This window comes from Protopterus annectens, chromosome 4.part0, assembly GCF_019279795.1.
Source record: "Protopterus annectens isolate FY-2018-M chromosome 4.part0, PAN1.0, whole genome shotgun sequence".
NCBI lineage: Eukaryota > Metazoa > Chordata > Ceratodontiformes > Protopteridae > Protopterus > Protopterus annectens.
The window spans coordinates 754268985-754296904 of NC_056733.1; the positions used below are offsets into that span (position 1 = coordinate 754268985).

Below are 27920 nucleotides of genomic sequence, written 5' to 3' on the forward strand. Positions count from 1 at the left end.
TTACTTTTCTAATTTGAGTACTGCAGGAATGATTCTTTAGGTACCCAAGCAGATAGTTTTGTACAGCTGGGAATGACAGCAAGTGGTTGGGGTGGACCAGCAAGAAAGGAAGCATTAAATCCAGTGCACTCTCCTTTGTTCTATATGGGCTTAAATGGGAATCAAGCTTCCCCACTGGCGACTTTTCCACAAGGGAAACAAGACAAGCAGGAATCCTTTGGGGTGGAGGGGAGATCCGTTCTTTCTGTATGACAGTCACAGATTGTGTGTAAACACTCTGAAAGAATAACAGGAGTCCAAGGAGAGAAAAAGTTAAATAAAGTTGCACAGCAATGATAACAAATTATGTTTCATAGGGATTTTATAGCAAGTGTCAATATACCATTTGTCCCCCCACTAATCACTTTGAAACTTTTATCTGCTCTCCTGGCTTTCATGACAACTCTTCTCCGGATCCCTCAAATGCTCCCTACCTGACAGACACTCACCAGCTAGACCACCACACTCCCTGGGGAGTGGACCTCTGGGGTAGCTCAGCAATAGCAGCTCCTGGAAGTGAAAGCAGCAACTGGAAGTTCAGGTTTGAAGTCAGGAACAATCATATACACAGTGACTGGTCAGACTACTTATGGGAAAAAAAAAAGTTATGTAGTCACCATAACATTCCATGTTGGTAGTCCATCTCACCCTTCATTTTTACATATGGTATCGAAGCCGAACCTCGGCTCTGACTCGGCCGATTTACAAGCTAGAGGACTTCATTTTGGCTCGTGGTCAAGCAGGTATCCCATGGTGCACCAGTGCAATCCCCAGATCTGGTTTGCTGCTCGCTAGAAACAGAAAAAAAACCCTTAACCAACAAACCAATACTAAAGGGTCACCAACCAAGACAATCAAATTATTACATCCAGATCTTCCAGGATGGGGGCTGGAGGGCGGGTTGGTAAAAATGAAGGGTGAGATGGACTACCAACATGAAACGTTATGTTAGGTAGTCCAATCTCACCTTCATTTTTACATATGGAACAGCGTCCCTAGTTCCTTATTTCTGGGTGGCTCATTGGAAAATACTCCTGAGCACCGTGGAGCCAAAGGATGCTCTACCCCTAGATGCCAAATCCAATTTATAATGTGTAATAAAGGTGTGAGGGGTAGCCCACGTAGCTGCTGCACAAATATGATCAAGTGGTATCCTGGCATGAAAGGCTGCAGAGGTAGACAGAGACCTGGTAGTATGAGCCTTGATCCTGTGGGGTAAAGGTCTGCCCTCCGAATTGTAGATGAAGGCTATGCAACTAGAAATCCAATTAGACAATGTCACCTTAGAAACTGATAAGCCCAATCTGGAGTCTGAAAAAGAAATTAATAACTTGTCCGATTTCCGAAATTCTTTGGTCAGTTGCAAATATAAATGTAGCGGTCTACGAACGTCCAGCTGGTGGAAACAATATTCAGCTGCATTACAGTGATTGGGAAAGAAAACTGGAAGCTCAATGGACTGATTTAAAGGTGGCATTAGAACAAACTTTGGGAACAAACGAAGGATTGGTACATAAAGATACCCTGTCTTTATGAAAGATTAAATAAGGTGGCTTAATAGACAGGGCTTGTAACTCAGATACATGTCTGGCTGACGTAATGGCTACTAAAAACACAGTCTTCCAAGACAAATATTTTAAAGAAGATGAGAAGGTTCAAAAGGAGGGGATGTCAACTTGGACAACACAAAATTTAAGTCCCAAGAAGCCACAGGTTCTTGTAATGGTGGTCTCAATAAAGTGGCCCCTCTCAAGAAAGTCTTGCATAGCTTATGAGACATAAGGTTGGCATTTGGGGACCCTAAATAAAAATGAGAGACTGCTGCCAACTGTACTTTGATGGTGGCCGTGGCAGATCCCTGCTGAAAAAGCTCAGAAAGAAATTGAAATTCCAGAATCATGGGAATAGGAACAGTGTAAGGATGCATGATAATTTTCTGTGCCTAAATGGAAAACCTCTTCCATTTACTGTCATACAGCATTCTGGTTGAGGGTTTATGTGAGGATAAGAGAATATGTGACACTGAGGAAGAAACATCATGAAGCCTGACTAAAGATGGAACTGGAGCAGCCATGCCGTCAATTTGAGGGTGTGGAGAGCGGGACGTAGCAAACCCGACATGTGGGACAATATATCTGGAACTAGGTCCAGAATCCAAGAATCGTCCAGGGGAAGAGGCTTGAGGAAGGTGAACCAGACCAGACGAGGCCAGTAAGGAGCAATGAGGATCAACTTGCTTCCCAGCCGATTAGCTTTCTGAATCACTTTGGAGAGGAGAGAAATGGAGGAAAGGCATACAGAAGTCCAGTGGGCTAATTGCGGACCAGAGTGCCTCTGGGAGTTTCCCCTGGAGGGGGAATCGGGGGAAAAATAGCTGCTGCACGTGGCATTGACTGGGCTGGCAAAAAAGTCACAGCAAGGCTATCCCCATCTCCGGAAAATCTGTTCCACTATTTCCCATTTCAGAGACCACTCGAGAGGCAGTAAAACTGCCCAGCTTAGCTTGTCGGCTATCACATTGGTCGTCCCCAGAATGTGCATTGCCACCAGAAAGCGCTGGGAAGAAATCGCCCATTCCCAAACTCGCATGGCCTCTCGACAGAGAGGGTAAGATCCGGTACCTCCCTGTTTGTTGATATACCACACAACTGGCAAGTTGTCCGATGGAGGAAAAAGGTCCTGAAGTGCTTGCAACGTCAGAAGCACTGCCCTCATCTCCAGAACACTGATATGCAGATGAGCATCCGTGGTCACAGTGGCAATGGGTTGGGCAGGAACGAAGGGAGCTCCCGTGAACAAGTGTTTGGGGGCTATCCACCAAAGAAGGTCCTTTTTGCATGATTCCATCAGCAGGATAGGGTGACTCAGTGGTACATATTGGAATGACTACTGGGAAGACAGGAGTCATTGGAGGATTCTTACGTGCAACCTGGCTAAAGGTATTAACAGAATGGTTGAGGCCATCGTACCAAGAAGTTAAAGGACTCCTTTTGCTTTGACTTTCCGAAGCAGAAGACTACGCTGAACTTGAGAGGAGGTTTTGTGCTCTTTCGGCAGGGAGACGAACTGTCATATCCACTGTGTCTACCTCTGCGCCTATAAAAAAAATCACAGATTGTGAGGGCAGTAATGCAGATTTTTCCCAGTTTATGGAGATCCCTAGTTGATCACAAAGTTGAATGGTGGCGTCCCTGTTTTGGATGAGTAGATGTCTGGTGGGGGTGGTCAGGAGCCAGCGTCCAAATACGGAAACACCTGGAATCCCTGACATCTCAAGTGAGCTGTCACTACCGCCACGCATTTGGTGAACACCCTGGGGGCTGTGGTGAGACCAAAAGGCAGAGCACGAAACTGATAATGACTGGCTCCCAGCCGGAAGTGCAGATATCTCCTTGACGCCTTGTCCATTTTTATATGGTAGTAGGCATCTTGGAGATCCAGACAGCACATCCAATAGTCTTTCCCTGACAATGGGAGTATCGACTGCAGTGTGACCATCCGAAACTTGTCCTTCACTGATTTGTTTAATCTGTTGAGGTCCAAAATTGGCCTCCAGTCTCCGGTTCGTTTTGGGACTAAAAAGAACCTGGAGTAAGTTCTGGATCCTGTCCAGTCTGCTGGAATGGGCTGGATGACTAAGAACAACTTGCTGATTTCCACAGTTGCCCGATCCCTGTGATTGGGTGGAACATGTGGGATCTTTTTGGGAACAAACGGTGGAAGGGAAAAGGGTACGATATAGCCTCTGGTAACAACTCTTTGTATCCACTTGTCTTGGGTGATATTTAGCCAGGCTTCTGAACACAAAGAGATGCGACCCCCGACTGGCCCCAGAGAAACTCAGTCAGGCCCCACATCAGGAGCACTAATAAGGCCGCCTTCAAAAGGAATCACGGCCTTGCTGGTATTGCAGACTGCCTCTGGGGCGACGTTTACCATTTCCTCCTCCTGTCTCTGAAGGAGGATTCACTCTGTGTCCGGAAAGACCCTCTGGGACTTTTTGAACCACATTTTACCTCTCCTTTGACCTTTGGGGTATGGTCGAGAGGGAATGGTAAAATTGACTCCCACGGCAGAGAGTCTTTCCTTCCTGCTCACAGCAGAGAGAATGTTTTTCACCTTGGGACCAAACAAAGAGGTACCATCAAATGGGGCGTTGGTGAAGGTGGACTTGAACGGCTCTGCAAAATTACACAGTCGCATCCAGGAGTGGCACCTAAGGGCAACTCCTGACCCACTGCTCTGCTCGCTCCATCAGCCGCATGGGAAAGGAGCCGCATGGAGGAGTTAACTACAGAATTTAGGGTGGACAACTGAGCAGAAATCCTATCAGGGACTCCCTCAGGACAAGCACCCTGTATGGAATCTCCTAACTCCTTGAGGAGATCCCTCTGCAACCTCATGAAGTGAGTAAGGTAGTTCAGAGATCTAAGTGTAAATGCCACTGAACTAAATACACGCTTCCCAAATATGTCCATTTGTCGAGACTCCTTGTTTGGCGGATGAACAGAGGAAGAAGTCTCAGCCAACTCCTTCGTGGCTGCTGCCACCACCATGGCATCTACGGGAACACCCTTAGACAAGAACTCTTTTCCAGGAGGGGCAGACAGAAATGTATTTGGTCTCCTGGGGACTGGTTCCACGGTATCGGGAGTATCCCACACCTTCCGACAAACCAGATCCATTAGTTCGTCGAAAGGTGGAGACAGCCAAGAGGCAGAAGGTTGAGACCCGAAAGCCTTCAGGTACACAGACTCCTCATCAGAAGGGGTGAGTGGGCCAGTCACGCCTCTGCTTAAGGATCTCCAGGATGTCCACTAAGGAGACATCAGAGGACGACTTGGGGGACCCTTCAGACTCCTCGAGGTCAGTGTCCGATGTCAGAGACTCATCCTGGGAGTCAATATGCTTCCTCTTGCATACCCTTCTTCCGGGGGGCTCTTCGAAGGGACATTCTGGGGAGGCCTCGGAAGAGTGGGGGCCACCAGCCAGTGGCTCCTGAGGCTGCAGGTCTTTGCCGTCTCTGGAGAGAGTAGGTGCTGAGACTGAAGTGGGTGCCCTGGGGGGGGGGGGAAAGAGTGCTTGTACCACTGGCAGGGGCTGTAGGTTGAGACAGCACGCTCCTCATCTCCTTGAAAGCCAACCTCTCTAGCTCGAAGATCTCCCCCACTCCAAAGAGACAAAGGGTGGCACCAGAAGCTCCGAGATAGATGCAGGGTCTGAGCTCACCCTGGTGGACGCACCGAGAGGAAGGCTCAGAACTGAAGATAGATTCCAACCCTTCCCATCGACGCAGACAGAAGATTTTCGGTCCCTGGACATGGACAGAGCCGAGCATGTCGGAGCCGAACTCAGCTTCAATGCAGCAGCAATGGGAGCCAAAACAGAGAGTTCCTCCGCTGGTAACAAGCACTCAGACTCCGAAAGGCCAACAAGGCTCGGAGGAGGAACAACAGACAAGGGCAAAACTGGATCGAGTGGCTCCAGAACAGACTGGGTCGCAGCCAACAAAAATTTAGGCAGAGCTGACTACTTCAGGAGTCTCAGTACTACCCTCTCCACATCTTCTTCCAGAAGGCTCCTGGAAGATAAAGTAGGGGATCTCAACCTAGGCGGTACTGGAGACTTGATTAGCAAGGAGACTGGTAGGGATTCTACAGACCAGCTCTGAGCAGTACAGTCAACTGCTATTTCCAATGGTTCAGAAGTCGGCACAGAAGCACCTGTGACCGACTCCGATACTAAGATGCTCTCCTTCAGCTCCGAAGATTGAGTCGTCGAGGAGGCTGATTTTGGTAATTTGGCAGGCGACTCCGAGACACTAGCCGGTGCAGGAGAAGGCCTTTTTGAAGATTTTGATTTTGACTCCGATCTGGATTTAGTGGACTTGGAGGAAGTAGACGAACTAGATAAAGCTTCCTCAAAGGCTGGTTTCAAGAGACCCTTGAGTATTAGCTTGTTCTTTCTCTCCTGTAAAACTCTAGGAGAGAAAGCATGACAGAACAAGCATGATTCTTGCAAGTGGAGGGCCCCGAAACAGTAGACACAGCTACTGTGGCCATCCGTTAACGACATCTTCTGGGAGCATTTCATGCATTTTTTGAACCCATAGGGTTTATGCTCCTTGCTATCCTTAGACATTGCAGACACACACGCAAAACCAGGGGAGACAGAAAGAGAGAGAATAAATGAGGACTAGGTTCTCCAACTAAAACGGGCCTAGCCCATGAGGACTAGGTCCTCTAAGTTAAACGGGCCTAGGCCGGTGTAACAGAAACTAGGTCTTCTAACTTAAACAGACCAAGTATTTAACACAGACAACACAGAGGTTCAGTCACACAGGAAAAAATTTTTGTGATGTCAAAAATACAAACTTTTCTGTAACCTACTAAAAGGCAGAAACTAGCAACAGCAATCCTATAAATATCACCTTAGTGGATCCCTGCCAAAGACAACAAGTTAACAGTCAGAGACCAAAAGGGTCTGAGCGGTACAAATAAATCAACAGGAGCCCCTGTTGATTAAGAGCAGAAAAAAAAAAACGCCAAAACGAACGCTCTACCTAGGTCAAAAGTGCAATGGCGCCTAACTGGCACACAGGATACTAATACTACTACAGTCATGTCCACAAGGACAACTTGGGCAAAAGCCTATAAGTTAACACTAAATAACACTAAATATGCAATATCCACTATGAATGTAAAGAATATGAAAAGGACTTAGCCAGAGCCAAGAAAAGCACATCCGAACTCGAAGTGGCAAATGAGATCTGGGGATTGCACTGGTGCACCATGGGATACCTGCTTAGCCACGAGCCAACCAGAAGTCTTCCAACTTGTAAATCGGCCGCGTCGGAGCAGAGGCTCGGCTCAGAACCCATATGTAAAAATGAAGGCGAGATTGGACTACCTAACATGTCAAGATTAAAGCAATTACATCATTGCTGACTCCTGTAATTTAAAGGCCTGCAAGACCTCCTGTCACCATCAGAAGGTGCACAGACATTAGGCTACTCAAAGCCCTTTTCCCAGAATAGGAAAGTTGGCAGTTTGCTACTTCATCCTTTGGATTACCACCTGTCCTTTGGGCAGTTGTACCCTGTGGAAAAAAATGGCAAATGTCCCGAGATTTTCAGACAAAAAATATTTCCTAAGTGTTCTTTAATAGTTACATAAAACAGTTATATCTGAAACACCTAAATGTCATATGAAATAGCATAAGCAATCTTACATGGTACAAGAATAAACTTACTTTGGCAAAAGGGTAAAGTTCTGTCCTTAGCTTTGGCTGTGGATATGCTTTGTTCTGCAAAATCTCATGTTTCGACAAAATGTTGCACTTTGGGCATTTGAAAAGGTGGCAACCCTATTCAACCTGTCCCTGCCTGGGATAACCAAACCAGCAGCCAGAATCCTCTCCCAAATTTGCGTAGCTGGGGACACAAGACACCCTACCTCTGTGCCACTGTGCAGCTGGAACACTTTATTGGACTCAAATTCACCCACATGGACCCTAGGCCCTGGTTCTAAAACTATGGTAGTACAAAACACATTCTATATAGCCTGAGCTGCTTTCTTCCCAAAAGGGTGTCTTCGGATCACTGCAATAACTTTTCACAAAAGAACAAGTCCATCCTTGGAGAAACCAACAATATAAAAGTGTCAGTCATTCAGAGTACTTGTGCCACAAATATAACCTCAAAGTGGGAAGAAAAGAAGGAAGACTAATATCTTAGAAAAACATCTATAATTCCACAGCCAGCAAGTTTTAGAAAAGAAACAAAAAAGTTCTCATATGGAAGTCACATGGGAGCCATTAAAATATATAGGACAAACTAGCAGAGAGTAGACCAGATTGTGCTATGCAAAGTGAAACAGCAAGAGAAAGTAGGATAATGAAAAACTCAGCCAAGTTACAAATCTTACATTTCATCAGTGTGGCTTTTTTTATCTGCTAGCACACACAGAACGGATGCAAAAATGCACATTTGTTTTGGAAGCATTCAAAATTAGAAATGCAAAAGGGTAAATAAATAAAACAGACATACTTTGTCAGTTTCTGCAACACCTGCAACACTTCCTGCTCCTTCTTCTTTAGCTGGTCTTCATAAGGAATGTTCCACAGAGGGGTTACAATATCAGCTATCTGTTTGCTGAAGGACTCTTCACAACCCTCTGTCTGGGCTGGACGCTTGGATTCAACTTGCTCTGCACTGCCCTCCTCCATTTTGCGCTTCTTTAAAATTGGGTCTGCTTTAGGTTTTGCAAGTCTGACACTCAAGCTGCGATTTTTCCACATTACACCGTGAATTATCTTCATGGCTTTATCACGCTCTTCCTCACTTTTAAAAGTCACAAATGCAAAGGTTTGCTTCCCAAATAGTTTTATCTTATGGGGATTCACACCATACTTAGTAAGGAACTTCTTAACATCATTAAACCCTATGTATTTTGGTAGATTCTGAATCTCAACTTTATAGATCTCGGATGTAAACATGTCACCTTTAATGTACCGGTATACACCATCACTCTGACCTGCCTTGCCAGTCTCGTTAGTGACAGCAGCACCACCTGCCTTGTCCTTTGTCAAGTCCTCTACAGAAGGATCACCCATCACATCCTCCTCAAGTAAAGCTTTGTTTTCTTCATAAGGTACTATCTCAGTCTCATCCAGTGGAACTGTAGGCCCAGCTTCTTCTGGAGCATCATCACTCTTGGTCACGTTGGCATCCATTCTTAAGAAACTGCAAGGTAGTACTGAAAACAGATAAAAGTGAAAAATAATTACAGGAAGTGCAGGATAAAATACATTTATCAACTTTACAATAACAAAAACACACAGTGTATGCTATACAGTTCAGGACTGAAGTCAGTTTGCTTTCTTTATTGTTGTCTGAATAATCATAAAGGGCGTCAAGAACTTCTAAGGGTTTCTACTCAAAGGTTTATATGGCTAAGACTCTCATGGTCCCTGTGATCGCTTGCCTAGGATTGTTCCTACAGAAATATTTCTAGTGTTAGTGTAAATTAACAGTAGACATTCTAATGATCACTGCTGTAGTAGCTTAAACTATACGGGTCATGTCTTTTCTAGGATATGACAACAGGTCAACTTCCAAAGTTTTAGTGTATGCTCCACGAGCCCAAACCATTTAGTCAACTTGAGTTAACTCATGACAGGTTTGGGCACCATGCCCTTCACAGCTTTCACGTCAACAGAGAGAGAGGCTAAACCCTCAGAGGACATGTAAATAAATACATGTCCACATCCTGGCATTAAAAACACACAAGGGGGATGAAGGAAGGGAGTGGCTCTGCAGTAATGATCATTTGAACATCTACTGTTATGGTATGATTGCTTACACAACTGTACTATGCTCTTCATATTGAACACTGCTGCAGTAGCCCAAGCTACACGGATAGATTCCCTTCCACCACCCAGTTATTGTAAACTATGATACAGGGTCCAGGATCCCTGGGAAAACGGCCCTAGCAAAGCCGGTCTTTGATCTAGAAAAGGAATGTAGCTTAGTGCTTTGTAAAAGTATGCACAGTACACCAAGATGTTGCTTCCAGAAGTGCAACCCTCTCCAAAAAGAAATAGCTGAAGCCAAGATCATGGAAGAATGAGCTCAGACTGTGCCTGAATAGTTTTGTTGCGGTGGGAACAAAAAGTAATAGCCTGAAACAACCATTTGGAAATAATATGCTTTGACAAAGGTTGCCCCTTCTTACCTTCACAAGAAATGAACAATAACAGATCAGAAGTTCTGAAAGATTTTGTTCTGTCCAAATAATACCAGATCTGTCTGTGGACATTCAAAGTATGAATTATCTGTTCTCCCTCATTTCGAGGTCCAGGAAAGAAAACAGGGAGGTGGACAGCTTTGCTTAAAGTAAACTCAGGTAACACTTTAGACATAATCTACTTAATTTATTTGCAGTTTGTTAACCGGGGTAGTCCACTGGGCTATATTAAGCCCATTTTCAGTGGATGCCCGGGGAGAAAAGCTCCACAGTAATAGAAAGATTGCACATCACAGAAATATTGTAATATTCAGAAGAGTTAAACAATTCAAATAAAAAAGTTATAATCGCAATATAAACACGTACAGAAATGTTTAACATACCTAGACATTATACACATTGGGATTCAAAAATAAGATATTAGCCAATGGTAAGCCTTGTCATTGAATTTATTGTCATAAAAAAGGAGAAGTTTCATTGGGGGGGGGGGGGGGAGTTAACAGAGGATTGGGAGCAAGGGCACTCCCAGGTAGAGGAGAGGTTAAGAGTGTAGAGAAGATTTAAAAGTGGCAGGGTTATAGATAGTGGGAGAGCATTTCACTTTTTGGAGAGGGAGACAGAGAAGATAAGTTGCCCAGGTGAACGCTTAGGCTTGTACACGAGGAGTAAATTTGTGTTCTCTGATCCAAGGGGCCTACTGGGAATGTAAAAGGTAAAGATGGAACAAAGGGATGGAGAGTCAGAGGGTTGAAAGAGGAGTTTGTGAGGGGTCTATATTAAAAAAGCAAAGAGACAAGAGTGAATGCTCTTTCGTCGACACGTAAAACCCAAAGTCTGAAAACAGCAAAGTTACAGAAGTTAGAGGGGATTTGCGAGTTGGGGGAAGGCGTGTTATTAGTTTTACTAGTATTAGGAAAGGTGGCAGGGATATCAACTATGCAGTTTATGAAGGAAAAAGTTAAAAAGAGATGTTATTTCTAGGGGAGAAATGTCAGGATGTGGGCATGGATTTTCTTTGGTGGCTGGGTTAAGGAGGGAAGAGATGGAATTCCAGAATTTGGGGGGTTTAGATTGTGGCTGGACTGAAGTTGTGCAATATGTTCTTTTATCCTTATGGACTAGTTTCTTTACTTGGTTGCGGAGCTGTTTAAAGAGCATGAGGGAGTCTTTATTTTTGTTTATTTGTAGGACTTCAGGGTTTTGTCTCTGAGGTGCACGAGATCCTTGGTGGGTTTTGTCAGCCAAGGAGCAGGACTGCTTTTTATTCTCTTTATACGAATTGTTGCTTGTTGGTTTAGTGTGTTGATAATGGAATTGTTGAAATAGTTAACAGCATTGTCTACTAGGAGTGTTTTTAGTATGTTCCAGTTTTGAGGGTTTCGGAGAACAGGGTTAAAGGTCGTTAGGTTGCGAGTTTCTTTATAGTGGTGTTGGAGTTGTAGGGGGTTTGAAGACCGGCAGATGTATGAAGGGAGATGGTCGCTTAGGGCGTCTGCTTCTAATATTTTTTGTTGGGGTGTGTGCAAGTATCCAGTCCAGAATGGACCCAGATACGTGGTCTTTGGATGGTCTTGTTGGGGAGATTAGCTGTATGAAGCTGAATAGATTTAAGCTGTTGGTAGCGGGGTCAGAGGTTAAGTCTACATCCTCTTCACTGTTTATGTTGGAGGAGATCCAACAGAGAACTTCTTCAATAATTGGAATATTTCCTAGTGGGATGTAGAGGGCGATGAGCCAGAGGTTTTTGCCATTTATGTTTACAAAGGTAATGATTATTTCAGCATTGGAGAACTCGGGAATGTGGTTGGAGTATGGTATTATATAGTGAGGGAATTAGCAGACATTATTGCAACTCCACCATCTTTTCTATTGGGTCTATCAGATCTGATTATTTGATAACCAGGGGGTAGAATTCCAGAATCCATAAATGAGACCTGGCTTACGCCCTATATTAAGGCAATGATGTCATGTTGGTTGTGAAGAGCCATTAATGGAAGTTGGGAATTTTGTTATGAAGGCTTCGGGTATTTGTTGTTACCAAGTAGAAGAATTTTGTGGGGGATGGCTTGATTAGGAGGTATGGGGTTATTGTTAGAGGTTTGGTGGGGGTGAATGTCACCAGATAAAGGTGAGATGGAGAGATGGAGTATGCACTTTGGGTGTTTTTGCTTACGGATTTGTTTGGGGCTAGTGTTGTTACTGGGGTTGGTATTACGGTAGGTAGGGATAATGTTTTTGGGTGTGTAGGAAAAAGGATTAAGGATTCATTCTTAAAAAAATATCTGTGAAAGATGAGATAAGGTTGACCCACCATAACAGTAGGTAACTCAGACACCATTCTTGCAGAGAGCAATCAGCAAAAACTTTTTCCATGTTAAGAACCTTGTGTGAGCCAGATGAGCAGATTTAAATGGAGCAAGTATTAGCTTCTCTATCACAAAATTAATATCACAAGGCGGAACCACCTATTTTCTGGGAGGCTTCTTGTACAGCACTCCTTTCAAATACATTTTCACTTAACATTGCATTGAAGGGGGCAGGGACATCCATGGACAGACATGCTGAAATGGCAAACAGATAAACCTTTTTAGAGCAACAAGATAAGTTATAGGCTAGTAACACACAATACCATAAAGCCAGAGATACACTAGCCCAGAATGAGTGCCTCTTTTTTGCACCAATCAGAAAATTATATTAGCAAATTGAAAAGGTTTTCTAGCAGCAGGTTCGCTTTCCTCCATTTGTACCCACTGCACAGCATCAAGACCCTATCATCCAGGCAGACATATGAAGTTGCTGGAGGTTGAGATTGATCAAACACCCTTGATCTTGTACAAGTAAATCCATTCTGTGAGGAAGCTTGTGGTAATTTCCCCTGCCCAATTCCAAAAGGAGGGAGCACCACTGCTGCCCAATTCCAAAAGGAGGGAGCACCACTGCTGCCCAATTCCAAAAGGAGGGAGCACCACTGCTGCCCGATTCCAAAAGGAGGGAGCACCACTGCTGCCCGATTCCAAAAGGAGGGAGCACCACTGCTGCCCGATTCCAAAAGGGAGTCAACACGATGATCTTTGAGTCTATCAGAAGTACCCTGGAAAAAACAAACAAACAGTGGAAAAGCATACCATTACTGTCCAACAAAAAGCCTTCCAGGCCTACTTGCATGGAGTTCTGGAACAGAAATTTGTCAGTTGATTGTTCAGAGAGGTGGCAAAAAGGTCTGCCTAAGGAACGTCAGACAGATGGCTCAAAACCAGGAAGCCCCTTTTATTCAGTTTCCATTGGAGAGAGACTGCTTTGGTCCTGCTCAGACTGTCTGCCACACACACAACCTGAGCAGGGCCAAGGCAGTCAGAATCTGAGCAGGGCCAAGACAGCTAGAATTTTCTGCCTTGGTCCTGCTGAGATTGTCTACACTCCTGCTTGCATTATCCATTGGATGAGATGACATACGCCCCATTTGTCTGTGTTAATGGTAGGTGCTGAGAGAGTTTTACATCCACCTGAGCTAACAAAGAAAGTGTCTGGGAAGTTCCCCAATGCCCTGTCCAAATTTCCCCTAGCAGTACAAATAAAAGATAACCCCTGAAAAAAACCTACTGGCCTAGTGGGACTAACCTGATCAACAAAAGGATATTTCCAAGTTTGAAAATTAAAAATTTGGTATTGGTAAAAAAAAAAAAAAAAGGAATGTGTCGTTATACAGTCACAATAAAATGCTGTAGCTGATTGACAGATCACATATAAAGATGAAGGCAAAAAAAACCATTCAGGTTAATATGCAAAGGTATGGATTATAATAGGACATGGGAAGAGATGCCTGAAGGTTTGGGAAAAGGTAAGTCAAGGGGTATTTGGAGTGTGGTGAAGAGGTATTTAGAAATCATAATACCTTTGATGATTACAACAATTAAAGCAATGTATGAATGCAATATTATGCCAAGTAGTATAATGGAGTGAGCTCATAGGAAATGTGTAATACCTATGTCATTCCAGATTATGCAAATGTTGACTATTTAACAGAAAATATATAACGTCATTAAGGCTTAAATTTAAGAAAAAAACCCACCAAAATCATTATGGTTGTTAAGGCTATAAACATAAGAAAAATGCCCAGGACCAGACAAAATGCCTTTTGATCTGTACAGGATATGTACTGTTATACTGTACAGGATATGTACTGTTATACTGGCTCTGGGTTTGTAGCCCTGGCTTAGTTATGCAATATATTCTAAAAGTTATCCTCTGGTTTAGGAAGGAAGGACAGGGGTCCCTTTGTATAAAGGAGGTGACTGATTACTTCCAATATCATACAGCTCAATGGTACTTCTGAATCTGTGTGGATATGTATTCAGTGGGTCTTATTTGAAAATGGGCAATAAACATATCTCAATTCAGGGTAGATACAGTTGTTACACTCAAGGGGTAGTGTATATCGCCTGTTGTACAAAATGTCCATCATTTTATGTTGGCAATCCCAAAGAATATATGAGCATATGTATGATGCATCCCACAATAAGGATACAAATGCGTTATTTAAACATACCTGCACACATCCCACACATAACAATTTCAAATTTTCAGTTGTCTACCAGGTTGAAAAAGATCCACGAGGGGGACCATGGAAATTATTATTAGAAAATAAAGAAACCTGGTGGCAAATTCATTTAAATGCCAGTAGTCCCTCAGGATTAAACCAGATTATTTCTATCAACAGTTTTTTTAAAATGAAGGCATATGATAGATAATACGAGTTTGTTTATGCATTAATTTATTTTCATATTTGTTCTTGATATGTATTAGATTCTGATATTTTTAAATTTGGTGTAGTAAATGTTTATATACATATATATGTACTTTAAATTTTTTTTTTTTAAATCAGCTGCTAACAATTTCATTGGTTGTACTTGTGATGCCATGTATTTTTATACTATATATTCAGTTACATTTTTGTATGGAGGTTATCTGAAGAAGTTTGGTGACTGTACTACACGAAAGCGCTAATAAATTGTTCTTTATTCATAGCCTAGAGCCCTTTTATTGTTTTTACTGCTAGCTGTTCTTCTGCTACTACTTCTGAATTGGTCTCTTAATGTTTTTTATTTTTTTACTCTGAGGGAGCTGTCAGTTTTGGAAATTAATCTGTCGTCATTTTAGCTGGCTTTCTAAAGTAGATGACAGACAAACACTGCTTTTCATTATGAATCAAATATTTAAAAATATAGCAAAACTAGAAAAACAAAGTTGAATGCATGGTTTGCCGATTATAAATCTGCATTTGTGTTATAAAATAAAAATTTGCAAAATTTGATGTCCAGTCATGGTATACATACTGCAGTATAGGTATATTGATTATATCCACAATCAATCAAATTTACGGTGATTAACAGTGTTTATACACAGATATGTTCAGATAAGTATTAATAATGGGATTTTCTATTTAATACTATGTTTTATTTTCATACTAATCCACTGTTGGTTTAGATCAAGTCTATGGAGCCTAATTCCCCTTGGAAAAAAATGTCACCTTAATTGGGGTAGTCATACCTATCAACCATTAAAGGACTGAATGACAACTTTGAGGTGGTACAATTATTTTCTAATAAATCAAATCAGTTATTAAAAGGAATAAAACCAGATTAATTATATCTTTTCAAAAACAATGATCATGAAACATCTGACATATCAGGTAGACTGAAATTGTTAATTTGTTTTGCTAGTTTGGTTTAACTGCTGCACCTATTTATACAGTACAGAACACAGAACTAATATGATCGGCATTTGGAACACGGCATGACTGAACTCTTGATGTTTAACCAAATCAAGGTCATGCTCTGGCGACTATAATTCAAGTTTTGAAACAATTATTCCCAAGCAAAACATGGTATTTACTTCTGGGGAAATTATATTTTACTGAATCTGAATAGTATACTATATGTTGTTGCGTCTTCTGGCTTTTCTCGGTTAGGGGTCACCACAGCGGAACTCCGGTCCGCTAATGATTGGCAGTAGATTTTTACGTGCTGATTTGCCGGCCCTGACGCACAACCTTCAACGAAGGTATGGCCATTCACGCATGTTTCCACACAGAAGCTCTGAGAATCGAACAGGACGTCTTACTGTGAGGCGACAACGCTACTGCAGCACCACCATCGCATGGGCTTGAATAGTATACTATATGAATACTTTAAAATGTGAAAGGCTTAGATGGTCTTCTCCTAATGTTTATCTAAATATGGAGGCATAGGTAAGGATTTTGGAGTTGCACTGAATTCTGAATCTGTAACAGTGTTCATAGGCTGGTATATAATCTATAAGTAAACACTTAACTGAAGAACAAAAAGAAATGTGATACTAAGTAATAGTTTCCTTAATTGTTATGAGATAGTTAAACCAATATAGTATCAAGAATTTGTAAGATACAATTAAAATACTTGCTAGTCTTTATGGAACCAATGATATAAGTGTTGTACCATTTAACTAAATACTTAAATTTCATTTTGAACTATAACTGTTTATTACTATTGTTAAACAAAATCTACCTATACTTCTTGCAACTTGTAATTGTTGTTTTTAATTGTTGCTCTTATTGTGGAGCTTTTCTCCCCGGGCCTCCGCTGAAAAAGGACCCGTGTCCAGTCAGATTTTCCCGGCCAACAAATGTTAATAAATCCCTACCTCTGCCTTAATTTCTAAAGTAAATAAAACAGTATGCAGACTGACAATTTGAGCAGTGTGTACAGTAATTGGAGGAGACAGACAAGTAATGGGACACCATAACTGCTGCAGAGTGGGGTGGGGGTGATCCATTCCCCTGCTTAGGGTCCCATTTGACCATTATCCAGCTCTGGGTGGAACAAGGTCCCCTATACAGTCACTCTACCTTGATTAACGGTCCTTTTTTCTGGGAGGTTCCTGCTTACTCTGCCACTGCTTTTCAAATGTCTCCTTACCAGAATTCTGCTTTGCCTTTTTTGCCAAACGGGACAAAGGAGCATAAAGTACCTTTAAGAATTTAGAGAAGTGGGGCTGAAAATTTGGAGAGATCCCCTTAATCATCACACACCTCTCACTGAGAACCACTACAGCAGGGTGTCAAATAACTATAAATGGAGTTTCCTAAACTCATTTTTGACATCTTCTGGGAAGTTCTGAGAACGCAGCCAGGCAAATCTCTTCAAAATAATACCAGTATCAACTACTGTAGTAGTATCTACAGAGTCATAATAAATGCACTTCAAACAAATAAGTAGTGACCTAAGAAGAAATTAGACAACTCAGATTTTTTCTTACCAGAAAAAACTGCAGTCAACACATTGGTCTCACTTTCAATCTTAATGAGGATAAAAAACATTCCCCTAACTTTCACAGTCAGGATAAACCCGAGGGTAAAAAACACTTTACCATTGGTATCAGAAGAATTCAAATGCTTGGCAGCAGCTATATTAACTACAGCTATATAGTGCATTATAATTTCAAATATTTGAACTTTGTACATTCTGCTTTCTTAGGGTCAGCAGTTTGGCTATCAGAGAAGCTTCAGGCGATGACAAAGTAATCAAACACTGACAAGCACTGGGGGATGGATGAGGGTTCAGGAAATTCTAGGTACAGCAAGTTATCATATTTTCTAAGGGGCTGAGAAACCTCAGTGTTCTCCCACAGAACACAACGGCTCAATCTGGAAATAGTCTCAGAGAAAGAGAATCCCTCAGAGGGACTTTCACATACTACACTCTCCTCAGAATCCGAAACAGAAACTGGAGAAGATTGTACATTCCCCCTACAGATTCCAATTCATGAACTTCTTCAGGGAAAAGTAATCCCCCTTTTTCTTTCACCAGAGATCACCCTGCAAAGAAGGCCAACAGGCTCCACAAGACCCCGAGCCAAACCTAATAAATTATTCCTCTGCACAGAAACTGACGTGAGAAATTAGTTTCGTCTACTTTTCTTTTGGTCAAAAAGAGGGCAATTAGACCCAGCATTGCCAGAAACAGCTTCCCCAAGGACAGACAACATATTCTGGCCAAAGGGGGAACACTGCCTACCCCTTCTCCCATGTCTGACAAAAATGGATCTCCACTGCCCATTGAGGGGACCCCAACAGTTGCAGTGGAGATGGCCAACCACCAGTTGCAGAGGAGATGGCCAACCACCAGCTAACGCCCCAAGTCCATGGTGGCTGTATGAACACCAGCGGGATCAAAAAACAAAAGATGAGTGGTCCGAGGAACCAGCTTTGGCCACTGCAAAGTCAACGACCTGTGGCTGTTGCAAATTACCAGCCTGCTGTGAGCACAAAGGCTGCTTAGCTATCTTTCTTTTTGGGGCTAGTAATAGCACTCCCCCCAATATACAATAAATAAATAAATAAAATATAAAGACACTTTAAAAACACTTTCCCAGTTTCTCCAGAAAAAAATCCACAAAAATTCAAACTGGAGGAAAAGCTCTCTACAACCAAGACTGGACAGTCATGAGGAGAAGGTAAACATTTGCACCACACCACACTCATCACATAGTCTCACTAAATCTATACCACCAAAATCCACAGGAGGCTCTCAATAATAATCTGTCTAAGCAACAGAGACCTCCAAAGCACAAACGCAAGCAACCTCCATCCCCTAACACAACCCAAATGACACATAGCCCACAGACTCAGTGTGCCACTCAACCACAGCCAATAAGGCAAAACAATGTACCCAACACACTAGTCATAGGTGACTCTATAGTCAGGCACACTGATGTCCCACTCACCAGGCTAAACAAGGAGAAGGTTACTGTCAGCTGCCTGTCAGGTACCAGGATCCACCACATAACCCATACACTCACGTCACTCCACAAGTACAAATATGACTCTGTCATTGTCCATGCTGGTGTGAATGACCTGAGACGTACCTCCCTGGACTACATGAAGAGAGACATGGAAGAGCTCTCCGATCTTGTAGCCCAGGCAGGTATGACCCTAGCCCAGAGTAGCATTCTGCCATCGCCCAGAATGATACCACAGTACAAGGGCAAAATGATCGACTTCAACAACTGGCTAAGTTTCTGGTGTCATTCTAAGGGGATCCAGTATCTGTTTGCTTGGGATGACATGGTTGACAGACCACAATTCTTTGCCAGCTAAGTTTCTGGTGTCATTCTAAGGGGATCCAGTATCTGTTTGCTTGGGATGACATGGTTGACAGACCACAATTCTTTGCCAGAGACGGCCTGCACCTGTCACCCCTGGGATTCCAGATACTGGCTAAGGCTCTTGCTGCCCCTATAGTGCCTTTCTTAGGCTAGGTTCAAATAAACTCACCACCATAACAGGAACAGGCAAGGAAACACGGAGGGTAATGCTACTCAATGCTAGAAGTCTAAATCTCAAAATGCACTCACTCGAGGCACTTCTTAAAATGGAGAACATCGATATCTGTCCAGTGACAGAGACCTGGTTCAAGGCTCCAGAGAGCACCGCTGCACTACCAGGCTACAACTCATACCACACTTTTCGGCCATGTAATCTGGACTGAAACACCAAAGGCGGAGGTGTGCCCATATTCATTAAGGATATCCACACCTCCAGGCTAGTTGCTGAGCATAATGCATCCGAGGTTATCCAAGTGCAACTAACTCTGGGCAAAACTGCAATCCAAATTGTAGCTTGCTACAGATCCCCAACCATGCCCCAGGATTTCCACTCCTCTTTTCCTGATGTAGTGGAAAATATTAGGGTTCAACCAAACACCCTAATAATGGGCGACTTCAACTACCCCACCATTAACTGGGAAAACTACTTGTGTACCAACTCCTTAGCTCAACTCTTTCTGGAATTCATAAACTCCAATTTCCTGGATCAACTTATCCACACCCCCACCAGGGGCAACAATATCCTAGACCTAGTCATTACCAACATGAATGACCGGTGTTCCACACCTGAAGTCAACTCCTCGTTCGTCCGATCCGACCATAAGCTAATCACCCTTGATATCCACATCCCACTCCACCCCCACCCACATTAAGGAAATCACAGTAAAAAATTTCTCCAAAGCCAACTTCATGCTTAAGACAGAAGTGGTGAACTTCATGACACCCATGCAGATGAACAATACAGTTACAACTGCTGAATCCTACACAAATGTACTCTATAAGCACTTACACGAGTGCATGGATTGTGCTATCCCAAACAGAACCAAGACACTATCCACCAAAAAAAGGAAGCCAATCCGGTGGTCCCCTGCCATAAACAAACTGTACAACAGAAGGAAGAAACTGCTGCTGCAAAAGAGTAAAATCCCATGAGTGGAGGAGCTCCCTGGTCAGCCTCAGTAAGAAGATGAGATCCCTTATAAGATCCTCCAAAAGCTAGCTACGAAAACAAAATCGCCACTACTTCCAAGGACAACCACAAAGCATTCTATAGCTATGTCAAGAATCTTGATGGCAACACCAATCGCCAATACTTCCAAGGACAACCACAAAGCATTCTATAGCTATGTCAAGAATCTTGATGGCAACACCCAGATATGCTCAGAGTTACAGCACAAAGGCAAGAAAATTACAGAACCAACTGATATTGCCAACATCCTGGCAGATAGGTTCAGTGCTAACTTTACCCCCCCTCTCACCCCCCTCAGTGCTAACTTTACCCCCCCTCTCACCCCCCTCAGTGCTAACTTTACACCCCTCTCACCCCCTCCCACCCCCTCAGTGCTAACTTTACCCCCCCTCTCACCCCCTCAATGCAGAGTCCCTGTAATCACAACTACGCAGGTAAAAGCTGCACTCTCTAAAACCAAAAACACAGCATCCATGGGACTGGACAACATCCCAGGCTGCATTTTACACGAACTTCAGAACAAACTGGCTCCCCACTTAAGCACCATGTTCAATAATAGCCTCGCATCAGGCTTTGTGCCCACTGAATGGCGCATAGCAACAGTTATCCCACTCCACAAAGGGGGAGCCACCACCGATCCCGGGAACTATAGACCTATTAGCCTGATGAGCCTGGTCTGCAAGGCCATGGAACTCATAAACAAAGACATTGGTAACCTCCAAACTCTGGATCCCACCCAGTTCGAGTTTGTGAAAGTCAGACCATGCCTCCTGAACCTGATAGACTTCTTTGAGGCAGTCGCCAAAGCCGCAGATATGGGTAAGGTGGTTCACACAGCCTATCTTGACCTCGCCAAGGCTTTCGACACCATCCCCCATTCTGGAATTATAGCTAAACTCACTAAACCAGGCATAAATCCCTACATCACAAGATGGGTTTCCAACTGGCTCACTGACAGAACGCACACGGTAAAAGTTGCAGACTCCAAATCTGACCTCAAAGCAATAACAAGTGGAGTACCACACGGTTCTGTCCTGGGACCTCTTCTGTTTGGTATCTACTTCTCTGAAGTACAGGCTAACACACAAGGCCTCTGGCTAACTAAGTTCGCAGATGACTGCAAACTAGGAGCCAGAGTCAAGTCCCCAAATGATGTGGACATCTTACAGAAGGGCCTCGCTGAGACAGATGACTGGTGTCAGAGCCATGACCTCAGGCTCAACACCAAAAAGTGCAGAGTCATCCCCTTTGGTAAAAACTCTCTATACATGAACTACCACATAGGCAGCAATCTACTTAACACCGAATGCGTGATAAGAGACCTTGGGACCCAGATGGACAGTAGTCTCTCCTTTGATAGCCACAGTAGTCAGGAAGTCCTTCTACATGGCACACATCATAAAAGGGTACTCATCCAGGAAAAAAAGAGGTCATTGTTCCCCTCTACTCGACACTAATTAGACCCATTATAGAGTACAACGCCCCTTTTGGAATGTACCTCACAAGACATCTGCAGCAGCTGGAAAAGCCACAGAAGTACCTCACAAAGAGGATTACTGGCCTCAAACAAATGCCCTACACTGACCTCCTCAAAAAACTCCAGCTTTACTCCGTAGCATATCGCCTACTTCGTGGTGATCTCTGCCTAACATATAAAGCTATGTCAAACCCAGAGCTGTTGGACATGCTACACCTAAAGAAATCCCAATCCCTCCAAGCTACACACTCTAGGGAACTAAACCTTGTCACCACAATAAACAGGACATGCTGGAGGGATAGATTCCTGTCCCAGAGACTTCCCATACTCTGGAACAGGCTACCCATCTATGTCAAGCAAAGTTCTTCATTAGCACTCTTCAAGAAAAATCTTAATGAGTGGATAGGAAAATAGGAAATACACCCCGGGGATCATTTCTGTGTCTCTGCTCGACAGTGGCACAGGAAAATAACTTTCTTGGGTGGCGTAAGCCAGGGAACCTTGTTGGCTAGGCTTACGCAGGCCCTTGGGCCGATAGCTTAGTACCTACCTATGAACCTAAAAAACTAGCTACAAACTATATGGGGAAAAAAGTGTACTCACCTTTAGCAGCACACAACAGTTACAGTTTTTCCCTAGCTTAAAAGTAGTTTGTCACAAGTAGTTTAAATATAGCTCCAGATTTAATAAACTCCCATGTAGGAATAACGTTATTCCTACACAGAGTGAATGGTGTCAGTGTCTGCATCTCCCTCTTGGCAGCACGGTTTACATATTAATGAAGGTGTGCTACTGAGGGGGAGTTGTGTACACAGATGCTGAATGAGTGCTAGGGGTGTGTTACAGTGTTCACAGATTTGTAACATGCCCCCTGCACTCTCAAAGTGCCGTATGGAACTAAAATGCACATTTGTGTGTTCCTGGCCATTCTGAAAATGTAGCTGGGGGGGTGTTACAGTGACTGTAACACACCCCCTGTACTGTCAGAGTGCTGTACGGCATGGTAATTAAATGTTATATCCTCTATATATATTGGTTATTTTTTTTTATTTCTTTAAAGTTTAAGCATAGCTGAGCAGGTCTGCGCAGCGCACTGCTCAGCAGTGCTTAAACATATCAAGAAGTTATATAGAAATGTACAGCTGAAATCTTCACAGTCAAGTTAGCGGAGTGGTTAGAGTCACAACTTTGTGTGCAGGAGGTGCATGGTTCGAATACCCAAACAAACCAAACCATTCAGCTTTTACAAAGAAAGCCTTTTTATATTCATTTTTATTTACGTAGTCATTGATATTTGTTAACCAGGGTAGTGTACCTGGTCCAGAATCCCAGTGTCAGTGGAGATACGAGGTGAAAACCACCGTTTAAACACAAGTGTCCGATACAGTGCATTCGCACCCCAAGGTAATTTAATGAAAGCACATATGGGGAGGTCATGTAAAGTAAAATACATACACTTAATAATGTACCAATAATGAATAATTCATATCCAATTTTTATTTTTTTAAATGAAAAAAAACTGTTTGCCCTTAGCTCAGTTTTGCTAAGCCAAGACAAGCAATGCTTAAACAGGATCTGTCTGAGCAATACTTAAGCTGGTTTGAGCATTGCTAAGCAGTCCTCAGCTTGGCAAAGCAGATTTGCGCACCACTAAGCAAGGTTAAGCATTTGCCACTTTAAGCATTGCTAAAATAAGCTTAAAGGGTTTGCGCAATGCTGAGCTGTACTTAGCATTTTTAAAAATGATCCAATGGAGGCAAAGGGCAGGAAAATGGCCTTACTTAAACCGCACAGGCGGGAATACAGGCAGAACCTGTTAAAGTTTGATAAGTGCAAGAACTATGGCAGGTGCTGGAGTGGGGCATGTTGGAGTCCAGGGTCATGGCTGGGCTCTTTGTTAAAAACCATGATTATAGACTGCTGCAGAGCCAGTACCAGGGCTCAGAATTCAAGTCTGAGGCCTGGGATAGTCTGGCACGTGAGCTCACCAAAGCCACTGGAATCACCCACACTGGTGAGCAGGTCCATCATCATTATGATGGCCTGAAGCAGAAGAAGGGGGCGCTCTTGGTCCAGTGGATCCAAGATGCTCGGAATGCCCCAGAAGTTTGTAAGTATATCAACTGGTGATTTATCAAATTGTAGTATGAATACCTGATAGACAGGTATGCATAATGGTGCGTTTCCCCCCACAGCTGGAGAGGACAGAACTAGTAACATTGAGGCCCACGCTGGACGTCTGGCGAGGTTGCGCTGACAGTGTGGCGAGTACAGATCTATCCTGCAATATATAGTACAATAAATAAAAAGTGCAATTGTCTACTGCCATTGGGTATAGTGTTGTTCTGAGTGTACCGAATAAATGTGTTTTTAGACCAACATTGATATAAGTGACTAATGCCAGGTACTGTGCAATACAGATGAAGGCAGCAAATGAGCTACTATTGATGAAAGAAAGCCAATACTGTAGTAACACTGTGTAGGAATGTATTTGGTAATAAAGTACACTGACTGTGAAGTTAATAAATTACATTCATTCATCTACAGGATATGTAGTACAACTGAATTTAGAATGTAATAAACCAGTGTGTCATGTCACCCTCAATAAAAGTATCTCCACAAAATGTTGCGCTTAATCTGGGCTGTTGTTGTAGAAATACAATTGTACAGCCGCTACACAGCAAATATGGGTAGGATAGAATGGATGGAGTGAGGTTTGTCTGATAACCAGCTGTTATGCTAAACTGTAGGTGGAGCTGTAAAACAAGATACAATGAAATTTGATACTTGTTCTGCAATAAGATGTGAAACTTGAATAGTAATGTATAATGTATTATAATGCATTCTCTGTGGCATTGTCTTGTGTTAATCTTTGCATTTCAGCCACATGTATTCCTGAATGCAGGTATGCTGATGCAGGCAAGTATGAGACTGTAATAGGTGGAGACTGCAAATATATGATGTGCAAATGTGTATGAGTTGGGTTTGCAACCCAGCGCCCTGCTATGGTCTGTACAGATCACACATTCACATCCATTAGGGGTTAAATCTGTACACCTGCATTCAAAGTATTAATATACAGTTCACTATCTATCATGCATGAATCTCATACATGTATGTTTGACTGTCACTATAGTCTTCTGTGACACTACTTATATTACAAGATCAGACTTTGTAACAAAGTCAGTTTTAGGCACAAATCAGTCAAGCAGCATACAGCAGTGACCCAGTAACTCAGTGTTAATAAATAGATATGTTGTTCATTTTTGCACACATATACCATGGTTTGAATTCAGGGACTGGTACTAAGATGCGTTTACAGTTGCACAAAAGTAATCCTGACTATTTGTAAAAACAAGTCAGGTAGTGTTAACAGATATTTTCTCCACAAGGCGTACAGGTAAAGGAATGTTTGCATTAGGTGTATGAAGGGTATACTAAAACTGTGTACAAATATTCCAGTGTCCAAACCCATGCCTACAAATGACATGACAGCAAGATAGTTTTACACGCCATGCACTCCTCCTGATCACTGTTGCCAATAATATTGGACACAGATATAAATCCAGTTGAAGCATGCCAGTAGCACACTTGCACAACATCAGTGCAAGGTACACCTTGATAGTCATATATGTATCTCTGACATATACAAATCCCCTCTAGTTATGTACTTAGAGTTGTCACAGCTTGCCCCATACCATTCCAGGTCGACAGTTTAACAGGTATGTACGTGCTACAGAAGCTATAGGCCACAGGAAGTGAGGTCAGACCTGTAGAGTTTTGAGCAGTACTGTTGTGAAAAATATAGCCTATACAGTTGATAATGGGCTGCCCCCCCCCCCACCTGCATTACTAATTATTATTCATATACTAGGGGTATGTTGTTCTCAAAACCTAATGTTGGGACTTGTGTTGTATTGTTGTTCATATATTTAAATGGTTGCATACTAACATACATAATTCCACTTTTGGAGGCCTGTTGCCTTAACTGTTGCTGGCATGCTGCTACAATGACTGTTATTCCATTTATGCATGTGCTTCATTTGCTATGCAATTTTTTCAATTCTATTATTCTGGGTTAATTGGAACACCCATGCATGCTGTTATAACTAATGTTGAAATGTTTTGGTCATGACCAACAAATACACTAACAAACCTTAACACCATAGCACGTTTAAGTAGGCTGATCCTATCGGATCCGCCTGTCCACCTTGTCTGGGACCCAACCTCGAGCAGTCTCCTCTGCTGGTCCTGCACCACCCTCGGGTGGAACAGTATCAGCAGACAGGGACTGTCCCCCCTGGGCATGGGCAGGACCCAGTCAACCAACACCAGTTCTGAGGTATGGTGCACAGGGTCATCCAGCGGGATTTGGATGACTACCTGCACCAGATCGAAGGCAGACTGGAGCACCTCGAGGGGCCCCAGCACAGCCATCTTCAGGGCCATGAAGGGGCAGTGGTGACTACCCATGGGTGGGGACCTCAGTCCCACTGTTTCAATCTGGGGGCACGTGGTCCTCCCATTCTGAACCACCCTCTCCGTCCAGGGTGTTTACCCCTCTCATGTGTCATACACCACCCCTGTCTTGTCTGTCTGCAAAAGCAGCCTTTCCTACCCAACTTTCCTCCAAACGTACCTACAACCCTTCCCCAACATCCCACTCTCGCCTAAAAAAGGGCACCTGTCCCCCCCAAAAATCTTGTCCCATATGTAGTTCCCCATTTTGCACCCACGTACACTGACATTAATCAATTTCCCCATGAATTACTGAACAAATTTATGTCGCCACACCCCTCCCTATGGGGTGTGAGGCTTTAAATTCCAAAATTGTCCACATCATGCACAGCAGTTACTGCACAAGAAATTGAGAGCTGTGGTCCTTTCCTACACCCATCCTGCACATCCCTAGCTGCCTTTTATAACGTTTTTTCCCCTGCTTGCCCCCATTTCACCACTTTCCCATCACTCCTTTTTTTATTTTCTTTGTTTTGGAAATAGCTTTGCTTATCCCCGCTTAAACCCATGCTAAGTGGACCCAAATACTGCTTGGCAATTCTTAGCATTTTGCAAACCTGCTTAAAACTGCTTTAAATCACTCTCTCATTCAGGCACTGTTCTGCCCACCAACAAAATAATCAGCCCTGGCAAGTTTTGAACCCAGAACCCTGTGCACTAGAGTCAGAGTAACGCACCACTAGGCCAAACCAGCTCTGGGAATTTAGTGCGGCTTTTGTAAATATATTACTCGGTACAGTCATATAACATTAGGGAAAAAAAAAAAAAAAAAGACACCACTGCTGAGTATTGCACCCAGGACCTTGTCATCTACAATATAGTGCAATACACCAGTAGGCCAACAGAGCTCAAGATCAAGTAGTGATTTTACAAATGTATCCCGATTGCCAGTGACACACTACTCCTATATATACTGGGACAAATCACAGTGTACTTGGGGCCACCCGTCCCACTTTGAGGGACAGACCCTCTTTGGGCAGTTGTGTCCTGCAAAGTAGAAACAATGGCAAATGTCCTGAGATGTTAGGACAGACATATTTCCTATATTTTATGTAATATTTGCATAAAACAGTTATTCTATATCTGAAACACCTAAATGTTATAAGAAACAGGATAAGCAACTAAAATGCTTTAATATGCTTTTATATAGGCAAAAAAATGAGATTCTGTCCTTTGTACTGGCCGTGGGTATGTCTTGCCCTGCAAAATCAAAATGTCCCACTTTGGCAATGTGAAAAGATGGCAACCTTAACTTGGGCCTCTGATGCACAGACCAGTACACAGACAAATAAACGTTGCTGGATGTATGGGGAAGCCTACAATATCAGGCAGGGCTGACAAATGCACAGACTACTGCTGAATGACCACAGTTGTGCCCCCTATGTATGGTAGGGTTGCCATAAAACCTATTTTCTGTGCTGACATACTAACAATGCAGCACAGATTGGGGTTATAAACCATGACAGACAGCTTGGTGTCAAATATTATACCCATCTGAACACACATGTCCATGCCAATCATGTGTAACACATTCCTAGCATGTGTCACATCTCGACACCCACAGTCCTGGTCCACAGCCCAATCTGTGGAACAACTACATGCATGTCAATAAAACATAGGAATAACTGAGCCAGGCAATGTCCAGCAAAACTGGTTGCTCCCACCGCACTCACTGCCACTCACAGTAACATGTTAAAGGCCTGCAGGGTGGGACACATTTCACAATTATGAATAGGTGTTCTAAATGTTGCCCAACACTCTCTGGATGGCACTATTACGCAAAATATGTGCCAGAGGCACATGCTTCATC

General features: G+C 43.1%; 1 protein-coding gene across 2 annotated transcripts in view; it reads right to left on the reverse strand.

Moving 5' to 3' along the window:
• The window catches only part of TRMT2A (tRNA methyltransferase 2 homolog A), an 826498-nt gene that overhangs the window by 631871 nt on the left and 166707 nt on the right, over positions 1–27920 (reverse strand). For both annotated transcript variants that reach the window (XM_044068710.1, XM_044068711.1), the window contains exon 2: positions 8087–8795. In XM_044068710.1, the coding sequence (XP_043924645.1) occupies positions 8087–8772 (686 nt within the window). In that variant the 5' untranslated portion in view covers positions 8773–8795. The remainder of the gene's footprint in view (positions 1–8086; positions 8796–27920) is intronic.